The sequence below is a fragment of the Ceratotherium simum genome, chromosome 16, assembly GCF_057802395.1.
Source record: "Ceratotherium simum simum isolate JZ-2026a chromosome 16, ASM5780239v1, whole genome shotgun sequence".
NCBI classification, from domain to species: Eukaryota; Metazoa; Chordata; class Mammalia; order Perissodactyla; family Rhinocerotidae; genus Ceratotherium; species Ceratotherium simum.
The window spans coordinates 25,136,213-25,159,571 of NC_141915.1; the positions used below are offsets into that span (position 1 = coordinate 25,136,213).

At 37.3% G+C, this 23,359-nt stretch overlaps 1 protein-coding gene across 12 annotated transcripts in view; it reads left to right on the plus strand.

Annotated features, from left to right (window-relative positions):
* The window catches only part of SYNRG (synergin gamma), a 76,827-nt gene that overhangs the window by 25,197 nt on the left and 28,271 nt on the right, over nucleotides 1-23,359 (plus strand). For 5 of the 12 annotated variants that reach the window (XM_014790935.2, XM_087440832.1, XM_087440833.1 and 2 more), the window contains exons 7-15: nucleotides 2,568-2,777; nucleotides 4,083-4,316; nucleotides 5,221-5,298; nucleotides 7,608-7,804; nucleotides 8,438-8,686; nucleotides 10,174-10,307; nucleotides 15,130-15,248; nucleotides 15,440-15,502; nucleotides 19,642-20,589. In XM_014790935.2, coding sequence (XP_014646421.2) covers nucleotides 2,568-2,777; nucleotides 4,083-4,316; nucleotides 5,221-5,298; nucleotides 7,608-7,804; nucleotides 8,438-8,686; nucleotides 10,174-10,307; nucleotides 15,130-15,248; nucleotides 15,440-15,502; nucleotides 19,642-20,589 — 2,232 coding nt within the window. The remainder of the gene's footprint in view (nucleotides 1-2,567; nucleotides 2,778-4,082; nucleotides 4,317-5,220; nucleotides 5,299-7,607; nucleotides 7,805-8,437; nucleotides 8,687-10,173; nucleotides 10,308-15,129; nucleotides 15,249-15,439; nucleotides 15,503-19,641; nucleotides 20,590-23,359) is intronic. The other 7 variants (XM_014790936.2, XM_087440838.1, XM_087440839.1 and 4 more) reach the window with 3 other exon arrangements.

Here is a 23,359-nt window from a genome sequence, read left to right on the forward strand (position 1 = left end):
AATATTTAGCAGTTGAGATGAGTCTTGTCTTTACATGACTGTTACCATGTTCTTTTTTTTAATTTGATATTTTGACATTTTATTCTCAGCTAATTTCAAGAATAACATACCATTAACAGGTGAACAGTTTACATAAATCATTCAGCCAACCACATACTATTTTCTACTGGCATATATTACATTGATAAATTTTATCTTAAACTCTTGCATTATAGTACCTTTTACAGGTGATATCAGGAGGGAATAATCTAATATTGGCACAGTAACCAGTTCTTGACTTTCTGGGATAGCTTTGACTCTGTGCTATTAATTTTACTTGTTAGATTATTTACTCAGATTATCATTCCAAAAATATGCCCCAAAGTAAAGTATACACCAAGATTGAAAAGAGAATGGATATTAGCAATCAGGTTTAGTTCAGAAAGGAAAAACATATGTAAAAATGAAAATTATAAGCTGACTAAGCTAGTCAAGAAGTAATTTAAGAATAGACTTGGAATGCTAAAACTGGGCCCAGCATGGAAATTAGAAAAAGGAAAATAAAGCAGAGAGAAATGGTCGTTATTAGGTCAAACACTGTTCTTTCCATATAGAATGAATGCCCTTTATGGACAACCAGGTGTAGTTTAACAAACTCATTGTTAAATAATAAACTGGTGTTTTGATGTTCAAATAATCCTATGAGTTCAGTCAGCATGCGTGCAGTTAGCTGTTGCTAGTTAACTGCTTCGTGCTTAGCCAGAAAAAGATTTTTCTGAAGCAAGCCCAAGGAGTTTCCAGAGCTTCTCCAGTTAGGGTCTTAAACATAGGCCTAAAGTGTATAAAAAGTTTCTGGCCTTTTTACCACCAAAGCCATCTTTTAATTCCCCCCTCCCCCAGCCCCCAACTGTTTATCTTATAATATTGAATATACAAACTGCATTTGTCACGTAATTTGTTTTTTTAAAACACTCTTTTTATTTTTTTTTTATTTTATTTATTTATTTATTTTTCTCCCAAAGCCCCAGTAAATAGTTGTATGTCATAGCTGCACATCCTTCTAGTTGCTGTATGTGGGACGCGGCCTCAGCGTGGCCAGAGAAGTGGTGCGTCGGTGCGCGCCTGGATCTGAACCTGGGCCGCCAGCAGCAGAGCACACACACTTAACCGCTAAGCCACGGGGCCGGCATACTTCTTATTAATCATCTGTACAGCTGCAAGAGTTTGTAAACCAAAATATATACCACAGAGAATTAACATAATTCCAGTCAAAAGCAAATAAACATTGGTTTAGCCTTTGCAGCCTTATTGCTAGTAAGTAGTGAGGGTCTATTTAAAAAATATTCATAGTTAGCTCTCAGTTTTCCATTACTATTTTCTGCTGGTACCGGTCTAAGAACCCAAAGTGAGAACTTAAATCCACACTCTCAGTAACCATTATTGGGAGGGTTGGAATTCATTATGGGATGGCTTTTTTCTTTTTTAAACAAAATTAATTCAGGCAATAATTTTGCATATTCATTTTGCATCTTTCGTAAAACTTTCAGTGCTTCCAGGTTTTATTTCACGGATCAGAAGGGAAGCATGTAGTGTCTCCATTTTTCAGGTGAAAGCCCCTTTTAGAAAAAGACTGCTCGTTGTGACATTAGACTTTAGTAAATGTTAAAGCAATTCAAAGTAGTTAAAAATGTGAAGAAGCAACAATAATAGTATGGTTAATGAGCCTTGTATTAAATGTGGTTCCTGTAGAGAAGGTTTATGGCATAAGTGAATCTCACATTTAACGGTAAAAAGCCGCAGTGATGTTTATTTTTTTTAGAGCTAAAGATCTTTTAAACATAGTCCTCAGTCAAGGTTTACTTTCTTAAATTGACTGTTGAGTTGTTTGACTTAATGCCTTATATATAGTGTCCCAGTTTTGATGCTTTTCACAAGCAAGTATTGCTGTGGTAATGTGTTTAATGTTCTTGTTGTCTTGTGTAATTTTCATTCCTCATATGGCAACTTTACTGAAATGTAAACTATGCAAAGTGTATGGATTAGGCATGACACATCAAAAATTGCAAGTATGTATTGTGCACTGTTTCTTACTGGCATAATGAAATTTAATCATCAGAGTACGTATCTGTCCAAAATGTATTCAGCAGCATATGGGTAGGTTTTCTTATTTCTGGTGTATATTGGTTTGACAGAATATTATCTGGGCGAACGGATCACTTGGGTTTCAAAAGTAATCACCACTTTGATGTAAATTATTAGTGGTCTCAGGGAGAAAAAGTAGTGCTAACCTAATTAAAGAAGGAAAGAAATTTTGAGTTTTACATTTTTCTGTTTTTGACCAAATGCAAAATAGCTATAAAACCTCTTTTTAAAAAGACAAAAAAAAAAAGAATGTGTGTAAATAGACATCAAAGTGTTTTGCATTCATTGTCTGGTAATTCCCTTTGACTGTTGTTTACGGGTCATTTCTTGTTCACCTCCACTATTCGTGCTTCAGTATATTCTTTTGGAATTGTACTACATCTTGATTTCTTTTTCCCTGTTGATTTTCATTTCTGTGTGTTTCATTGCCATTTTCCATTTTGCAGATTATCCCACATCATCTCATTCTGCTAAAACTGTCTCCCCATCACCTGCCTTTCTTGATGAAGAAGAATTCAGTGACTTTATGCAGGGGCCAGTTGAAGTTCCCACATGTGGGCCTTCTTCCGCTTCCCAGCCTTTTCAGTCTTTCCATCCCACCACCCCACTTGGCCAGTTGCATGTACAGAAGGCTGGAGCACAGGCTCTCCCTCCAGGTTTGATTCTAGTGTCTTTTCCCTCCTATGGTGTCCTTGGGCAAGTTCCTTATTTCTCTGCTGCTTCAGCCTCGTACAATGTACAGAAAGCACGTAACTCCTAGATTATTAATGAAAGTATCCTGAGGATAATCTGGGATAATTTATTTTTCTTATATAAGTAGAATAATACAGTGATGTTGGCAAAGAAACATGTGCCTGAATATATGAGTACTATTGAAATTCACCAAAATAAGAACCTAGATTTTTAAATTCTGGGGACCTCACATTCCAGAAAAGTGACTTAAAACTTTTGCTCCTAAATTAGGAGCTATTTAAACCACCGTAGAACTTTAAAAACAAACTGATTTCTTCAGGAGATTACTCTTGTTTGGGAAAATCACCAATATCATTTTCTTAAGGGTAATGAGGCAGGAAAGCTGCCTGAGAAAGTGCTCTCTCGGGGCCAGCCTGGTGGCGTAGCGGTTAAGTGCGCGCGCTCCGCTGTGGCGTCCGGGGTTTGGATCCCGGGCACGCACCGGTGCACCACTTGTCAAGCCATGCTGTGGTGACATCCCATATAAAGTAGAGGAAGATGGGCACGGATGTTAGCCCAGAGCCAGTCTTCCTCAGCAAAAAGAGGAGGATTGGCAGATGTTAGCTGAGGGCTGATCATCTTCACACACACACACACACACACACACACACACACACACACACACACACAATTACCAAAAAAAAAAGAAAGTGCTCTCTCTGGTTCCATGATAGAGCACTTGGGGGTCAAAAGCACAGGTTCTCCATTTACTATCAGTTTGTTCTTGGACAAATCTTTAAACAGTTCTGTACCTCAGTTTTCTCACTTGTGAAATAATGGCGGGAGGGTGGCCGTTAACACTCTGTCTTGACACAGAATAGTGCTGAGAGCAATCTTAGCAGACATGTACTTAGTCAGACTTTCTCAGCTGACAGATATAGAAACAGACCCAGAGATGATGTTACTGGCCAAGAGTCTGTCTCCCCCATAGTTAGTGGAAGTGTCTGCATCATGGAAGCTTGCCAGATTTCTAAGATAATACTCCTTCCACTATACCATTCTACCTACTGTCTCAGAATTCTTGAGAATTAACGTAGATAACAGTGTTTAAGTTCTCTCAAGTCTTTAGTCTCTTAAGTCCTATACAAGTGTGTAGTGATTGAATTATTTCAAAATTTACATTATACGTGGCAGGGCCTTCCCTTTAGACTCTGGGGGTGGAAATGGATGGTTGAAAAAATTAGAAATTTGTGCTTATATACAAATAATCCTTCGTGCTGTTTGTTTAGGCCCTTCCTTGGAGGAGAAGCTCCTAGTATCTTGTGATATAAGTACATCTGGGCAGGAACAAATTAAATTAAATACTTCTGAAGTTGGGCACAAAGCCCTAGTCCCAGGTTCCAGTAAGAACCATCCCAGTTTAACGGCCAATAACGGGGGTGCTGTAGATGAACGTGTAAGTGGTGCCACTACTGCAGAGGCAGAAAAGACTTCAGACCAAAACCTGTCCTTTGAAGAGAGTGGTGAGCTCATGACATATTCAACGAAAAGTTAATTTAACCAAATGTTGCTCAATTGCTAACACCTTAAGCATTAATCTTAAAAAGAATGCTGCTTGATATTGCTAATTGAAATTTGCTTGAAGTACATTTAATGCATTCCTTTTTCCAATTAACCCTGCAATTTTGCTCTGAATTCTTTCAACACACTGTTATTCCTTTTTAAAAAATTTTGATAACCAGTTTTTTAATCAGAATCATTCCTGATTTAAAATTTCTTTTCCTTTTATTTTATAAAAGCTCTTTTTTTTTCCTCTTACACTTCCTCTTCTTCCATAAAGGTTGAAAAGTTAAAATTTAACTGGAAAAGTCACCAATGAGAAGATAGTTTTGCTTCTCTGAGATAAATCATACACACCGCTGCCTAAAAGATCCAAATTTTTATAAACTCAACTTGCAGAGATGAATTAGAATGTGACAGCCTAGGGGTCAAACTTTTGGAGGATATTTTACTGCATAATTAAAAAAAATTCCTGTACATGTAAGGCAGCAGTGTCATATTCAGGTAAAAAAAAAAATCAGACTTGGCAAAGAAACATTATTAGAGCTGCAATTACATTTTTTTTACATAATAACTTTTAAACCGCCGTCTATCATGTTTTTTCCTTTAATTTGTAATAGATGTGAAATGGTGCAAGCCTCATATGATTCAGAATATCGATTTGGTATATCTTATTTTTTTTTGGTTTACTCTTTAGGGCATAGTTAATGTACAAGAGTTGTTTAGAAACCAAATATTTTAGTTGTATTGGTGACTTTTTTTTAGTGTCTCCAGCCAGTGCTATTATAAAAAGCCCCGACTCACTGTGACTTCCCCGTCTTCTTCACGGACCATTATATACACTAGATAATGTTCCTTATCTTTTAGGTGTGGGAGTGTTTCCCTCACAGGATCCTGTTCAGCCCAGAATGCCTCCTTGGATTTACAATGAGAATTTGGTTCCAGGTAAAAAAGCTTGTTTGTCTAGGATTCCTATTTGGATATTTTGCTTTAAATGTTGTAAATGGAAATGTTCTATTCATATATAAGATGTCTCTCGTATAATAACTATATAAATACAGGAGAAATGTTTTGCTTTAATCTTTTATTGACCATCATATACTTTTTTTTTTTTTTTAAAGATTTTATTTATTTATTTATTTTTCCCCCCAAAGCCCCAGTAGGTAGTTGTATGTCATAGCTGCACATCCTTCTAGTTGCTGTATGTGGGACGCGGCCTCAGCATGGCCGGAGAAGCGATGCGTCGGTGCGCGCCTGGGATCTGAACCCGGGCCTCCAGCAGTGGAGCGCGCGCACTTAACCGCTAAGCCACGGGGCCGGCCCCATATACTTTTATTTCTAAAAGCTTTTCTTAGGTTTATCATGTTTTAAAAGACATTATCAAATACTTATTATGTAGATTATTAATAACTTATCAAGAATATACTAATATCTTTAGTGTGATTTTTTTAACTCTTGGTCATCAGCTTATATTTTTAAAAAATATTCTTCTTATGACTTGTCATGTGATATTACATGAAGCAGAAGACCAAGTGGCATCTTTTTCTACATTGGAAGGTTGTGTTTACTTTTTTCTTTATCTATATTGTTAGTGGTGAGCCAAAAAAATCACTAAGGTGCACATTTCGCGGTAGTATTCAATTGATTCTATTTAAGCCATGGTGCATAGAATAATGACTATTATAGCAGCATATGTTAATCAATCTTAATATATTGTAACTTGTTCAGTTTGCTCTACTTTGCCAACCCCTTGTAAACTAAAATTAACTTTCATCAGATCTTTAGTTTTCTTTTTTTTTTTTTTTTAAGATTTTATTTATTGCCCCCAAAGCCCCAGTAGATAGTTGTATGTCACAGCTGCACACCCTTCTAGTCGCTGTATGTGGGACTCGGCCCCAGGATGGACAGAGAAGTGGTGCCTCGATGCGCACCCGGGATCCGAACCCGGGCCGCCAGCATCGCAGCGCGCGCACTTAACCACCAAGCCACAGGGCCGGCCCCAGATCTTTAGTTTTCTAGATTGGTCATAAACTAAAGTTGTTCTATACTTAATTAAATAAAATTCATGGAAGATTCCTGGAGCTGAACTTCTTTTTGGAAGAAACCAATAATGTCTTACTTTACATCATAATCACATAGTCACTAATTGAAAGGCTGATTTCCCAAAACCATATGGGACTTCAATGGTACATACAAATAATAGGTTTTCTTCCAGCTGCCCATTAGACAGTTTGCATCTTTTCTTCTTCCTCTCTGTCTTCAAGCCAAACAAACAAAATCTAGATCTTGGTATATTTTGGAGTTCTATCCCTTTTCTACCAGCTTATATTTCTTTCTCTCGCCTCCTTCCAAACATATATGCATACATAATTTCCTAGCCATAATATGTGTTCTTATGGCCAGCCTACTAACCTGTAATCCATATTTAAATCCTCAATGTAAAATGTTGCTTTAAACATTTTTCTCTGTCTACCTTATTAGCCCTACCCACTTTCATCCCCCCAAATTCCTCTAACTAGGGTTTCCAGATTTAGCAAATAAGCATACAGAACATCCAATTAAATTTGAATTTCAGATAAACAGCAAATAATTGTTTAGTAAGTATGTCCCATGCAATATTGGCATCCTATGTTTTATATGGCAACTCTATCTCTAACAGCCTTTGCCACCTTGTCCTTTGGAAACCCCATTTTATTGCGAAAAACTTGCCAACAGTCCCTCCCTTTTTTCAAACATTTATTCTGCTTTCTCACCTTAACTGAAACTGTGTCTTTCTCTGCAGGCTCTGTTCCCGTAGCACCTTACCCAGTGATGTTTTCTCTTATAGCCTCTAATTCATTGGGGCAGGAGGAAGATGGTGTTGGTATAGTTCTTGCTTCCCCCTGCTGTTTTCAAGCTATTCCCACCATCATTACTCTACAACTTCTCTTTTAAAGTCCAAAGCATCTGCTTATACCACCTCCATCTTATTGTTGTTACTATCTTCTACTGAATTATGAGACTTTCTCTTGCCGTTAGCCGCAAATCTTCATCTTTAGGACCAAGCTCCAACCTCTCTTCTAAGCTCCAGACTCTTACTTGTCTGCTGGATATTTCCACTTGAATATCTCTACAGCAGTTCAAACCCTGACATTGCTTCTGTTCTATTAAAGCAGTTTAACTTAAGATTATTCTTGTGTAAACAACAATGATAACAAAGAAGATCAATCGCTTGTAGTATATTTACATTTGTAATCTGGTCTTTCCTTTAATAGATGCCTATAAGAAAATTTTAGAAACCACAATGACTCCAACTGGAATAGACACTGCTAAACTTTATCCCATTCTGATGTCATCTGGACTTCCCAGGGAAACTCTTGGACAGATATGGGCCTTAGCTAATCGAACTACACCTGGCAAACTTACTAAAGAAGAGCTTTACACTGTTCTCGCCATGGTAGCAGTAACACAGGTAGACATTGTTTCTTAAGTTAGATCAAATAACTTTTCAATATATGTTGAAAGAGTATGAATCTTTTTTGACTACAACCTTGTAGAACTCCTTGTACATTAACACATAGATTATTTTCAGCATACAGAACTTCAAAAACATACAATTTATATGATGTGCATATTAACAAAATATTCTTTTGTTTAAAGATTGTTTAATGTATTAACATTCTCTGGCCTAACTGTATCCCTTCTGAACTTGAAAGTTAGTCAGTAATAGATGAAATTACTCTCTCTGTTCTTTGAAGTCCTTGTTTAAAATTCCTTAGATACAGATAAAGTATTCTTGGTCTGGTAGCAATTTTTCTCATGTTACAAAATCATTTTAAATGATTTGATTATAGTGAATTAACCAAACTTGTCAGAGAGTGAAAATGTCAGAATTGATATGTGTTGGCCATTTCTTTGCTAAATATTAGCTTTACATTAACTTTATAACTTACTTTCTTGTATCAAATTCATGAGTTTTGGGAGAGTCAGAGTAGAAACATACCAGGGCTATAGATTTTACATTTAGGTCTCTCTTTGCCAGATTTAGATTGTATGTGGTTTGTGTTCGCCTAAAATGTTTCCATTTTCCTCCTGTTCTGTGCAGAGGGGTGTTCCTGCCATGAGTCCTGATGCTTTAAACCAGTTCCCAGCAGCTCCTGTTCCAACTTTAAGTGGCTTTCCTATGACTTTGTCTACCGGGGTGAGTCAGCCCACTGGGATGCCTTCAGGCCCTGCAGGCTCCATGCCCCTCAACCTCGGACAGCCAGTCGTGGGCATTAATCTTGTTGGACCAGTTGGGGGAGCTACAGCCCAGGCTTCCAGTGGCTTCATGCCAACTTACCCTGCAAATCAGGTAAATGGAGAAGCTGTGCATATTCCAAATAATCCCTGGAAGTGAATCTGGGCAACTTTTTTTCCAAGGATGTGGAGAAGACTACTGGATTAAACAGTATTAAAACAATACAAAATTTAAAATTTTTTTTTTTTTTGAGGAAGATCAGCCCTGAGCTAACATCCGTGCTAATCCTCCTCTTTTTTTGCTGAGGAAGACCGGCTCTGAGCTAATATCTATTGCCAATCCTCCTCCTTTTTTTTTTTCCCCAAAGCCCCAGTAGATAGTTGTATGTCATAGTTGCACATCCTTCTAGTTGCTGTATGTGGGACGCGGCCTCAGCATGGCCGGAGAAGCGGTGCGTCGGTGCGCACCTGGGATTCGAACCCGGGCCGCCAGTAGTGGAGCACGCGCACTTAACCGCTAAGCCATGGGGCCGGCCCCAAAATTTAATTTTTTATTATTTAAAAAACATGAAGACATTTCTTAAACCTTAAGATATTTGAGTTTTGGCTAAAAGTTTATAGTTCTTTATAGTATATACATTTTGAACATCAAGCTTAATAAAATTAATTAAATTCTTAGGCTGTGTCTTTTGAGGAAACTGCTAAACCTGAAATTAAAATGCTTCAGTTTATTTTTCACTTCTCATATTAGCAAAAATTTTTAGAAACATATAATATGTAGTGTCAGTGAAAATGTGGGGAAAAGAGTGTATTGTACGCAGGTTTGACAATAGCTATCAAAAATTTTAAATGTCTGTGTCTTCTGACCTAGCAGTCACACTATTAGGAATCTATGCCACAGAAATAGTAACTCAAATTAGCAAGGATATACAAGGATATTTGTTGTAGCATTGTTTGTTACAGTAAAAGATTAGAAATAGCTATATGTCCATCAGAAGAAGAAAGGTTAAATAAATTTTGGTACATCTATACGGTGGTAAACTTTTTGATCATTAAAATGAATGAGATAGATCTACATGTACTGCATGGAAAAGATATCCATTGTATATAATTACATTTTTTAAAGTGCAAAACGATATAGTATAAGCTCATTTTTCTATAAAACAGTGAACTGTTAACAGCACTCATTTCTGGAGCATGGGATTAGGAGTCAGCGTTCACTGTTTATACATGTCTGTGATGAATTATAACAAACTTGTATCACTTTTGTAATTTACAAACATGTATAAAATGTTTTTTAAAGATGACAGGTTCTCAATCTATTAATTGTGATTCAGCTATTTAAAAATTGTATAGATGAGCTCTTTAAATCAATCTTTTACTGTTTGTACAAGAGAGTATCTAAAAATACAAAACAGGATTCCTGCCTTAGGCAAGGCACTTGAGTTGATGTTATATCTAAAGGGTGCTCTTCTGAAATTAGGTAGTCATACCTAAAGGGGGAGATTTAAAAGGTAGTCTTTGAGGTTGACAGTTGGAGATTTGTTACTCACTATTTTATCAGTTTGATGCTTTCTATTTAAATATTCTCTGTAAACCTAGGTGGTAAAACCAGAAGATGACGACTTCCAGGATTTTCAAGATGCTTCTAAGTCAGGATCCCTTGATGACTCATTCAGTGATTTCCAAGAGTTGCCTGCTTCTTCAAAAACAAGTAGTTCCCAGCATGGAAGCAGGTAGAAAAGAGTTGAATATAGTTAACATTGTATTTAATAATTGAGAAAGAGGCATCCACAATGAGAAGCTTCAGGATAAGTAAAAGAATTCAGACTCCTTACTCTCATGCTTTCCTTGATTATTCCCTCTTTATTCATACTTTTACTCTTCAAACTTCTCTCCCCCTTGTCCACCTGAAACTTCAGTTCCTACCATTTCCTCCTGGTACACACCTGCTTGCCAGTGTTTTTTTTTTTGCCTGTGCGAAACCTGATTCATTACAGCTGAGTGCACCTGTACAATGATGACTTCATGTTCTTGTTCATGATCCAGGTCTTCAACTGTTGAAAAAGCTTTTTTAGGCAGGGGCACATCATTTGTTATTTTTGCAATATAATGTCCTATTGATTTTCCACAGAAATCATAATTCAGAAATCTAAATATGGTTATTTATTCATGTCTCTCTTATGTTTAAGTTGAGATCAGTGGCTTTTAGGCCTTCAGATTTGTTTGTTCACATAGACAGTTCTATAAACATTTCTCTAATGTTTTATGTACTAGCTTAACTTTTAGGTACAGTAACTGATTCAGTATATTGTCAACACCTTTCCATCTTTTTTTTTTTTTTTTAAAGCTTCAATACATGGTTGTGTATCCTAGCTGTTAGTTTAGTTCTCTGTGTGAGCCACCGCCACAGTATAACAATGGACAGACAGCTGGTGTGGTTCCATGACTAGGAAATGAACCCCAGCCTCAGCAGTGAGAGGGCTGAATCTTAACCACTAGACCACCAGGGCTGGCTCCTTTCCATCATTTTTTAAAGGTGTTTAGATACTTCTTCCACAGAGTGGAACACACAAAACTTTGAGTAAGCCATATGAATTTCTTTGGTTATTTTTGGAAGTTTTCATCAGGATACATATTCTATTTCTCTTATGTTCCGCTTTGTGCAATTTTATTCATCTTTTCCGTTTTAACCCATTGATTATCTCTTAGTCAACACTTCCTTCATGTACACTATAACAAGAGCTAAGGGATAGGCATTAGAGAGAATTAAAAATTAGGGAAAGAATTATTCTCCTGAGTTTAAGAACACTTCAGACATATGTAAATGACACACAGAAGAAACATATGAGGGGTGTGACTGTAAAGTTCTGGAATTTCCCAAGCCTGCTGCATCAGCATACGTATTATTAATCAGATAGACACGTAGTAATCTTTCTTTCTCAGATCTCTTTTTTTGAACAAAATTTATGTGTTCTGCTATGTAGAACATATCGGAACAGCTCACAGCATTTCAAATTACCTGCATGAAATTAAATTCATTGTTTTCCTATTCAAAGCTAAATAAAAATTTGTTAAATCATCATTCCCTTCCTTGGTGAATCGTATCACCGTATCCAGTCACCAAATCAGAAACGTGGTATTTATTTTTGGCTCCTTCCTCTCCTTTACAACCGTCAGCTGTCAGCTCTGCTTGGCATGGAAAAGGCCGAGTGCGATCTTGCTCCTGCGTACTCGCGACTGTTGCCGTTTCCTCGAGGCTTATACTCCATCCGTGCCTAGACGACTCCAAACTGACCTTGCTCTTGCAAGCTTCTGGCCTTTTGCATTCTGTGTTCTTCAACCTGAAATTCTCTCTATGGTTAAGTCTAGTTCCATTTCAAAAATTGGTTTAATATAGGGAGTTTTTACTAACCCCTTTCCATCAGTCCCCACCTCCAAGATGAGTTAAGGGCCCCTCCCCCTCTACTGCCATGGTACCTTATGAACATGTGCCCTGGTTAAAATTACTGGTTTGCCTGACTGTTTCCCTCACTAGGCTAAGTACCTGAAGACAGTCTTTCATGTCTATATTTGTAGTACTTAGCCCAAGATATATAATTAATAAAGGTTTGTTGGATGAGTATGTTGTAGTGTGAAGGTTATAAACCAAATTTATCAAATTGGTGATTCATTCCTCTGGGAAAAAACTCTCTCAGTAGATGAAATTAACATTTGGGCATAGAAAGTTTCAAGATGCTAGTCAGACCTGAGATATATGAGGTGTTAGCAATTTTGTGTGGTATTATCTCCACATAGTAGTTGACTTTCATGTACAGCCATACTTTGCAGATTTTCTTTTTTAGTTCTGACCTCACTATTCCATGCTTTCCTTGCTTGAAAACATTTTGCTTATGTCTAAGAATCCATACTCATTGTTTGTTTATTCATTCAGAAACATTTGCTTAGCATCTGCTATATGCCAGACGTTGGAGTAGGCACTTGAAATACAGAAGCAAAAAACACAGTTCCTGCTCTAAAGAAGCTTAGTTTTGTCTGGGTATTTATATTACCTGATAAAACTCTCTTAGAATTGGTCTTTAAATGTGTGTGTGTGCATATATAATGAATTCCCTAGTTTATGATAATCTGTGTTCTGTATGGTGAGTTTATTTTAGAAGGATATTTGTTAAATCACGATGTGAATAGCTAAGCCTAGATGAGACCACTTTGGGCGGTATTTTTAAGCAGAAAATGGGCATTATTTGTCAGAGAAGATGAAAAGGCAAGTAAGGTGTTAGAAGTAGGCTGGAGTGGAGAGTATTGTTAGTCTGTGAAAAAATGACATTAGTTAAGGGCGGCACCGATTGCAGGATGCCTTATAATTTGTGACGTAATCTGTCAGGCATTTTAGAAATAAGTGGCATGATGAAAGTGATTCTTGCTCTGTGTGTGGGGTAGATTCAGCTGCTGTGGTAATCCTGTTGTGAGATGAGGAGAGGGACTCTGGGTTGAGAGTGACAGATGCTGAAAAGTGTGTATGTGAGAAATTGGTTGGACTCGGTGTTGAACTGGATGTCAGAGTCAAAGGAGAGACAGCACTTGAGCCGGCATGAGAGGGGATCTGGCAGACAGCAGCACCCTTCCTTTATCCCTTCAGGAAACGCTCACTGTGTGCGGGGCACTGACCTGGGGCACTGAGGGTGGAATAGTTCAAAAAGGATTAAGATATAGGGGTTTGGAGTTGCTTCGTTTTATTTTGCTCTTTAAATGGGTGTATTTAGCAGAGTGAGCAACTAAGTAAAACCATCTACCACAGCTGCGTGGAATGATTGTAAAATATAAATGGGTTCACTAGCGAAAAAGCGACACGCTTTTTTTGGTGGCCAGATTCTCTCAAGTCTTATCTGTCAGGAGAATGCAGGTTCTTAAATTTTAAAACAACATACCTCTCTCACTGAGTACCTTTCATTAGTATTAAAGAGTAGAAATAACTGTTTCCGTGTTTGGAACAGATAGCTACTTTATATAACTGGCATAAACACTTTCATGGTGATTACAGTTTTTTTAAATAATAACTTCAGAGAAAGAACTGGAATGAATTATTCATTATACATAAAATTACAGTCTGAGTCATAGCTTTTTTTGAATGGAATTTTATTTTGTTGACTTCAATCAGCAGTACTTCATTACCCTGAAGATCCTCTTTTTCTCCCCTCAGTTCTGAAAATAATTTTAAAATTAATAATATTCAGTTAAATGTCACATTTAGTAGAAGATTTTACCAATGGGCTTTAAAAGAAAGTTGGTGGGTCATGAAAAACAAATAGATCATTCAACTTTGTGGTTTTTCCTAAGACATTAATTACCTTTATTCCTATGTAACATTCTGTTCAATGAATAGTAGTTTAATTATTTATGAAACTTTAAAAAAATCCACCTATAATGTATAGATGATGACCTATTTGTCAAGATCAAAAGTGTAGCAGCTGTTTGGTAGTGATGTGAAATTGTAGTATTGGACAGTACTAAGTCCTGAAGCACTGTGGACCCCCATTAGCATGCATGTGCAAGAGCTGGGTTTTTTACCTGGCTTGTAGGCCACTGATAAGAAGATTTAAATGGCTGTGGAAAGATTTTTGCTCCAGGGCAAAGAACTCAATAGAAATCCATTTATATAACTTACGTGTCTAGTATTGAATGACACAAACTAGTGGTGGAATGTAGTCATTCATATGTAAAAGTTGTTCTTCCAGGGAGCTGCCCGGGTCTGATAAGAAAAAAAAGGCAGTGCTTTTATAGTGTGTATGTAAGCCATCCAAGAATTTCCCACACAGATACTACTCATTACACTGTTTTTCCGTCTAGCAAGAAATATGTCCACAGGCAAAAGTATCTTTATCTAATTTTGAGGTGATTGTTGTTACATTACAAAGATAGCTTCTGGAACCGCTGATGTGATCCTTGTAAAAATGCAAATTGTATTAACTCTACTGCTGCTTATCAGATGTGTGAACTTCTGCCAGTAAGCAATGCAATATGATCAAAAGAACAGTTTACCTCTTGGCTTGAACAACATTTCATAAATAGATTTTTATCTTAACTATTCCACCTCTAGATTCTGAACTCATTTTAGAGATTAATTTATATCAAGGTTAACATAATTTACTTTGAAATAGTGAGTATGCGTATTTGGAGCAGTTCACTTTTGCAGTGTTATGGACCTTAAGTTAAAATTGCAGGAGGTCATCATTCTATGACAACCTATTTCCAATGAATGCCATTCCAATTGTTTTTATGGCTTAAAGAGATGATTGGATGATCAGTGTGGATCTGACCCCTCTTCAAGTAATCAAGAAAAGAATTATTGCTTGGATATTATGTCAATTTTTTTTTTTAAGTAAAAGGATGTTTTTAGTCATTTGTGGTATTTATTTATGTAGTTTCTAACTTTTAAAGTGGGGAGGCCTGGGTTTTAACTAGGTACCTGTTTGCCATTTTAATTCTAAGCTTCTACTTGATGCTAAGAGAAGGGTTCAGTGTTCTAGTCATTAAGAAATATTTCTTTTTCCCTTTTAGTGCCCCTTCCTTGTTGATGCCACTTCCTGGAGCTAAAGCGTCAGCTTCAATGGATAAATATGCTGTGTTTAAAGGAATTGCAGCTGGCAAGTCCTCTGAAAATAGTGTTCCATTTGGAGGTAAAAACAGTTTGTAAATTCATAAACCTGTGAATGTAAATCTTAGTTTTTAGTGGAGGCCTTCTGTGGCAGATGTGTAAAGTGCTTATGGCACATGTTCATTATGTTTGGTTAATGCTGTCTGCCTCACTTCCTTGAGCTGTGATCTCAAGGTTTCTAACCTGAATTGACCTTCTGTCTTTTCATCATAGAGCCTGGTGATAAATATAGTGCTTTCAGAGAGCTCGAACAGACAGCAGAGAGTAAATCTTTAGGTAAGTTTTTGATTCTTTAAATGGATAAATTATTTCAGTTTTTTTTTTTTTTATATATATATATATATATTTTTTTTTTAAGATTTTATTTATTTATTTTTTCCCCCCAAAGCCCCAGTAGATAGTTGTGTGTCACAGCTGCACATCCTTCTAGTTGCTGTATGTGGGACGCGGCCCCAGCATGGCCGGAGAAGCAGCGCGTCGGTGCGAGCCCGGGATCCGAACCCGGGTCGCCAGCAGCGGAGCGCGCTCGCTTAACCACTAAGCCACGGGGCCGGCCCTATTTCAGTTTTTAATAAAAGAGATTTTTGATGGTTCTTTCGATGACACTCCTGAACATTATTTTAGTGTCTTTGGGCCGGGGCTGGGGGGGCGGTGCGGGGGGTGTCTGGAAATTACAAGGAAGCAAAATGTGGTTCAGTTATTGGAAGTTACTTTCTGACGTTTAGGGCAAACCCCAAATTGATGCACTATCCTCTGAAGATAATGCATTCCTTTCCACTGGAAGCCTTCAAGCCAAGTTAGACTCCTGTATCAAATGGAGAGCTGTGACTACTTTCAGTTATTTTAATGTTCAACAAGACTTGAACTCTTGACAGTGCCGCAATCTGTGAACTGTGCAGAAGGCAGCAACCAGTCTTCTACGTTTCAAGATTTTCAAAATTGGCTATAATTAAATAAGATGAAGTGAGAGGGGTTTATGTGCCTATGTGGTTCCCATCTCTGATAGAAGGGCTTAAATAGAGTGGAAGGGAATATAGAATAATAATTTGAGAGTCATATATGTGAAGACTGAAATTATGTTTGTGGTCAAATGCTACTATAAACCTGATATGTAGGGTTTAGATAATTCATAGGTCAAATCGTGTCCTTCAAAGCTTAACTGCACATGAAATTTGTGTACTGTAATGAGGATTTCTTCCTGGGAACAGTACCACATTCTACCTTTGCTCAAATTTGGAACATCCTTCAACAATCATTTGTTCTTACCCTTCTGCCCGGTGGATGGGGGTAGGAGTAGAGGGTGGGAGGAGATTATAGGAAAGAAAGGGAAGGTATGTGTGAAAGTGAAAGTACAAAGTGTACTGCTTAAATATCTCTAAATAGGGAAACCCTCCTCTTCTAAAAATATTCAGTCCCTCACAGCTCTTAGGTTCTAGAAATGTTTCCTTGTGTTTCATTCAAGCCTTTAGGATGTAATAAGTATTTCTTCCTGAGTGCCTGTTTTAGTTTGGAGTAAAAAGCGTGGTTTAATGTCAGGGTTCTTTGTGTAGTATGCTAATTATGAGATGTATGTTATTCCTGGGAAAGACAATGGTGCCACCAAAATGTAAGCAGTACCTTAGTCATGCTTTTACAGTATTTTATTAACAGAATCCCAGATTGTGGTTGGCAGTTTTGTCTCCATGCTTTCATTCCTTTCTTAACTTTAAGACCTTCCAAGTAGAGATGCCAACTTTGTTCATTTTAGGAGAATATGTTATTCTACTCTCAATAAAAATATGTCGGCCTGACTCCATCAAAGTATGTTAGTATTTTAGAATTTATGAAGAATCTTATAGTATTGTGTTCAGAGCTGTGGGTTTCTTAGGTTACTAAATGACAGAGTTTAATAATATTTCCTTTTTTCTACCCCTACAATTTAAGCCATAAATTAGATGAGGAAAATGGTCTATATAGAGAAGTGACACTTCTTACTGAAGTTTTAGCAAAAAGTGATCTCGGTTGAAATGTTCTTAGGGCCTAAAAAGTGGCAATTAGAGAGGGAAACTTAGGAAGATTCAGAAGTTAACTCAAAGGCTACCCGTGAAGTAATATGCTTACTCTCCCTCCTGATGTGTACGCTTCCAATGACTGCAGCTGATTTATTTGCCCAAAAATTTCCTTTGTTTTTGAACTTGTAAACCCATCCATTTTTATTTCTTTTTAACCCTTTCACCCAGCTTACATTTCTAATGGAAACGTTTACAATTCACCAGTAAGTTTAGTTTGCTGTGGTGATTTCTTTTTAAAAATAACAAAGCAAAACTTGTCAATTTCACAGATATTTCAAAGCAGCACATCAAAAAGTGAGGCTGTGACAAAATTGGCTGCTTAATACCTTTTCATTTACAGAAATGATACAAATATTATCAGTGATATATTTGCCTAAAACTCTAGGGTGATTTTTTAAAGTTTTACATCTGCTTCTCCTGTCAATTTGTGAAATTGACTTTAGTTTTATTAGTGGTATGTCTTAAAAACATAAAATACAGGAATTCTGAATGCTGTTCTTCTGTTTCTAAAATTTCCCTAGTATTTAATAGATTTCTCTTCGTTAATTAATCGTGCTGGTGAATTGGTTAAGTATCTCAGATTAGGTGGAAAAATCAGCTTCCATTGTTTTTTTGTGTTTTTTTTTTTTTCATATATCAAAGTATGTATCATGTTACAAGCAAAATATATTTAAGGCTTGTATTATTTTAATTGCAAGAATTAGATTTTGGTTGTAAATACATTTTTATAGTTCATGTATGTCTATATCTTATTTTTAGGGAAAAACAGAATTTAAAAGGTAGATGATGAAATTAAAGCTTGTATTTTATTTATAACTCTCCAGAAATTGCACTCATATTTTTATTTTTATTTTTATTTGTTTTTTTTGTGAGGAAGATCAGCCCTGAGCTAACATCCATGCTAATCCTCCTCTTTTTGCTGAGGAAGACCGGCTCTGAGCTAACATCTATTGCCAATCCTCCTCCTTTTTTTTCCGCCCCCAAAGCCCCAGTAGATAGTTGTATGTGATAGTTGCACATCCTTCTTGTTGCTGTATGTGGGACGTGGCCTCAGCATGGCCAGAGAAGTGGTGCGTCGGTGCGCACACAGGATCCGAACCCGGGCCACCAGTAGCGAAGTGCGCATACTTAACCGCTAAGCCATGGGGCTGGCCCATGCACTCATATTTTTAAATAATAAGTGATCTTGGTATAGCTATATTTGGTTTATCTCTGGTTTTCATTACCTGATATAATCTAGTGGATTTTATGAAAGATCTTCAGATAACCTTAAGAGAACTGAAATCATCTACATTCTAACCTTTATACCTATGAATGATAACAGTACCATAATAATAAAGAATAGAAACCCTATTAAGAATCACGGGTCCAGATTTTTATCCGTATCTTAACTGAGTATTTAATTATTTATGAGGTATACATTAGTACCTGTTTTCTCTAACTAAAAAATAATAAATTCTGTCAGTAACCCCATTCTCAGAGTAGCACAATATAAACTAAAGTCTGTAAATCACATCTTTTGGAATTTTTAATAATAGAGTTGGTATTTATTTAAATCCCTTTGAATTTTAGTAATAAGTGTTCATCGGTACAGCGACATGGATGATTTCAAGAAAAGCCCAGCTACTCTCAGATTATTTTCTGTGAGATTCACGTTATTTGTTGGAGAGTATGGGGGGGAGGCTGCTTTAAGATGTGCCCTTAGCGAGAATGCTTTGCACATAAGTGGATACCTTTTCAAAAATTTTCGTCAAAGTTCCCTTCAAATTAATGCCTCCATGTACTTGAGCAAGACCACGTAGTATCTAATGATATGCTTCAAGTGCCTAGTTGAGCAAAGTGTTGTACATCCTAAATGCATGTGCAATGCAGGATTTAGATGCAGGATTTTTCATAATACTTCATTGGTACCTGTGATATTTTTTTCCTGATTGATCACCGTGTAACACATTTTCTCTCTAAAGGGCCGCTATTTTAATATACCTGTCTTCAGGAACCTCCAGCCCCTATTTCTTATTCTGTTATATGCTTGGCTACTAGCCATAGCGAGAACAAGTCCTGAGAGCACTGCTTTTGGCCAGCTGAAGGATCTGGCACTAGGAAACGTACACTAAAATGAGCAAATGAAAATGATGCTGTTAGGTGCTCTCAGTGTGGTTTTTATTTATTTCCGCATCACTAGCCTTCGATGTGGAAACCAATATGTGGTTTCCAAAGGACATTTGGTAGGGTTTAAACTGTGGTTAAATAATGTCAAGCCAGTGTGGGAGAAGTCTGTAAAAGATGCTTGTAGTTTTATATGCTGTGCGTCGTGTGGGTATCAGCTCAGCATTCTTATTTATTTGGTTGTGTTTTTTCTTTCAGGAGAAAACTTTGCAGAATTCAGATCTGCTGGAACTGATGACGGTTTCACCGACTTTAAAACCGCCGATAGTATATCACCACTAGAGCCGCCAACAAAAGACAAAACTTTTCCAGCAGCCTTCCCCTCGGGAGCTATACAACAGAAACAACAAACACAAATGAAAAGTCCTCTGAACTTAGCAGACCTAGATATGTTTTCCTCAGTTAATTGCAGCAGTGAGAAACCATTGTCTTTTTCAGCTGCATTTAGTGCATCAAAATCTGTTTCCACACGACCACAGCCAACAGGATCTGCTGCAACCACGACAGCACTGGCATCAACGAAAACTTCTAGTTTAGCTGATGATTTTGGAGAATTCAATCTCTTTGGGGAATATTCTAGTCCAGTGTCTGTTGGGGAGCAGGATGACTTTGCAGATTTTATGGCTTTCAGTAATAGCTCTAGTTCATCTGAGCAAAAGGCAGAGGACAAATATGATGCCCTTAAAGAGGAAGCTAGTCCTGTTCCTCTCCCCAGCAGCTCAAGTGGCACAGTGAAGAGTGGACAAAACTCAGCTGCTGCGTCTACCAAATACGACGTCTTCAGAGAGCTTTCTCTGGAAGGATCTGGACTAGGTATTGAAGAACTGAAAGATAACACTCCTTCAGGAAAAAGTGATGATGATTTTGCTGACTTCCACTCCAGTAAATTTTCTTCCATGAGCTCGGACAAATCCCTGGGAGAGAAAGCAGTGGCTTTCAGACACACCAAAGAAGACTCTGCTTCGGTGAAATCTTTGGATCTCCCTTCCATTGGTGGCAGCAGTGTTGGCAAGGAGGACTCTGAAGATGCACTCTCTGTTCAGTTTGACATGAAACTGGCTGATGTGGGAGGAGATCTTAAGCATGTCATGTCTGATAGCTCTTTGGATTTACCAACAGTTAGTGGCCAGCATCCTCCTGCTGCAGGTGAGGAATTGGTGAGATTGCTCTGGTGATGTAGATTTCAAAGATGGTTCTATGGGTGTTGATTTACAGAAGAGTAAGGCTCTGGCTCTTAACCTTTATGAATTTCTAATAATTAACCTCTTCGTTGCCAGTCTCCTTAAAGCAGTGTTCAATTTGATTCTATGGATACTTGGATATATGGATACCATGAATACTATGGAACTTAGATTGGCTAGCTAAAGTATTTTTACTTTTGAAATTTAGCACCCACTTGGTGTTAGAGGCACATAAAAATCCACCACTAAACGAACCCCACATTGCCAGAAATTTTATAAAGGCTTCTGCAGTGTTGGTAATGTTCCTCCATTTCTGTGAGTGAGGTCAATGTTTCCCTCTCCTTTTTCTTCTCTTGGATATATTTGACAGTTGCCAGTATACTATTTTGTTTGAGTTACAGAAACTGCCTCTTGTTAGGCCAAGAAAGTGCAAATGTCTAGCCAGTTGTACTACAGTTTGCCATGTCCCTACAAGAGAAGAGAGAAAGAGCTTGTATACGGATGTCCTGTATGCCAGGGTTTGGCAAGGAGGAGGGCGTGAGTTGTTAGTGGAATTCAGGTACGGTTTTCAGTGTTAACTCTATTACCAGAAGTATTAAGTTGTAACAAATCAGTAGATGGTAGAATAGGGTAGCTACTAACTTTCTCATAAAATGTTTGAAAACATCTTAAAAGGGAGCCGTCTTTAAATTCTGTATGGATTTATATGTAGCAGTTTATTCTCTAGTCCAACTTCCTGTTGTAAAAACTAGATTCCTAAGTGTCCTAGGTTTTATTTTGTTTTGTTATTTGATGTGTATATAGAAAGATAAACCTATTTTGTGGCCTTTAATAATGAGAAGTATCTCAGTATTACTCTATTATTCTAGAAAATGTATTATGTATAAGAAGGGTTTGTTGTGTTTTAACTAGAGAGGGACACATAAGACACTTCCAAGCTTACAGATTTAGGCAGAAATTATAAAGTGGTATGGCTTTTGCATATATCAAATTGGTAAGTCAAAAAACAAAATTACATTCATCCTTTGGCTGTTGAAATGTTGGAGGTATTCTTAAGCAGGGTGCTGAATCGGGAGCAAGTTCTCAGAGACCTGACTGTTGCCCGTCGCTGCTTGCTGAGGCATTTCTAAGTGCAGTGGGCAGTCTGCAGAGCTCCTTATGCCCCTGACTGTCTACTTCCTTTTTTGTACTTTTCCTCAGATGTTTTCCTATTTTTTTTGCTGCTATTTGTTTGATAGAGTGATTTTGTTTCTCTTTTTTATATGAGCTGCTTGAGCCACAGCAGTTGGTTGCAAAGTGCTCCGTTTTCTGAACGACAGTATTTGATTTTTATTTAAAAATCTCATATCATGTATACTAGCCTTTTGGACTCTGAAGTTACTAATTAGAAACTATTTTTCTGAAAGTTAATCTATATTCTTTCACAGTGCCAAGCTAGATGTCTTTATGAGATGAATCTAATCCGGGTTTGAAAAGTCTTTCTTTTTCATTTTATTTGGGGAGGGGAGGTTGCTTTTTGACCAAGCTTGTTCTGATTGACCTGTTAAGATAATCTGCTGTGCTCGTGTTCTTTTATGTATGTTTGGAACACTCCCAGCTTGAAATCTGTGATGTTCAAGCCAAGTCTCTTCAGTTTGAGGATATGCTTAAAAAGCAGGTCGTTTCCTCCCTCGGATCTGTAAACCTGTGGGAAAGGAGCAGTATCCCTTTAGAGCGGTTGTTAAAAGGGGTTAATGTCTGACCGGTGAGCTATACTGTTGCTGGGCAAAACTGCTGCAAAAATGCACTGCCAAGGATAAATGGCAGGGACTTCTTCAATGCAATGTGGTTTTCCTTTATTTTCATAGTGACCACAGTATCACTTGCTCTCTTAGTTTGAGGGTTCAAGGTACTTCTTGTTGGAGAAATAAGAAGTGGGCTGACAGAGAATAACACCTGGTAGATTGCTATCTCTGGACTTTAATCTTGTTTAGCTAACCCTAACTTAACTCTGAAGGGGATACTGTCTCTTTTAACTCTTGCTATAATTCTTTGTATGGAAGGTAGATAATACTAATAACATTGCCTGATTTCTCTGCATATTATTACATTTAACCCTTTGAGCCCTTGCTGCATATAATTTAAACTAAGCTGCTCTTGTCCCCCAACTAAATTTAATCTCTCTGGCACAGAAGCATCTTGATGTGCAGTCATTAAGATCATCTGGTTTTGTTGGCAGCAAGAGCTTACCCTCATTTGTGACACTCTCAAAGGGTTAGCAAGACTTCTGTAGCTGCCTACCTACCTACTTGTAAAGTAGCTCTTCTTTGACATTGAAAATCTTTGTATTTTAATCAGCGCCTTATTATTATTTTCTTTTGGCTGCTTTTCTGATGTCTTTTTTTCAATTTAGACATTTTCTGTGTGAATGTGCCTTTTCAAACTTGCTTTGGTATATTCCTCTGCAAATACTGATCTGCATGCTTATTCTGATGACTTCTTTTTCAGCTCTTCTGTACCACTCTCTTTTGTGATCTGTAAGTCCTATGTTAATAAATAATTCTTTGGCATATTTTGAAAGTGTGGGGATGTGTGTAATTTGTACTTTTTCAGGGTTAGACCAAAGAAATACCTAGTCCATGTCAAGTTTAAAGCAGTAGTATCTCCTGTGATGAGAGGGTTTTTCCCTTTTGTTTTGTTTTTCTAAACACCTTTCTCCTAAGAAAGTATGGGTACATTTTAGCCTCTTCCTCTTA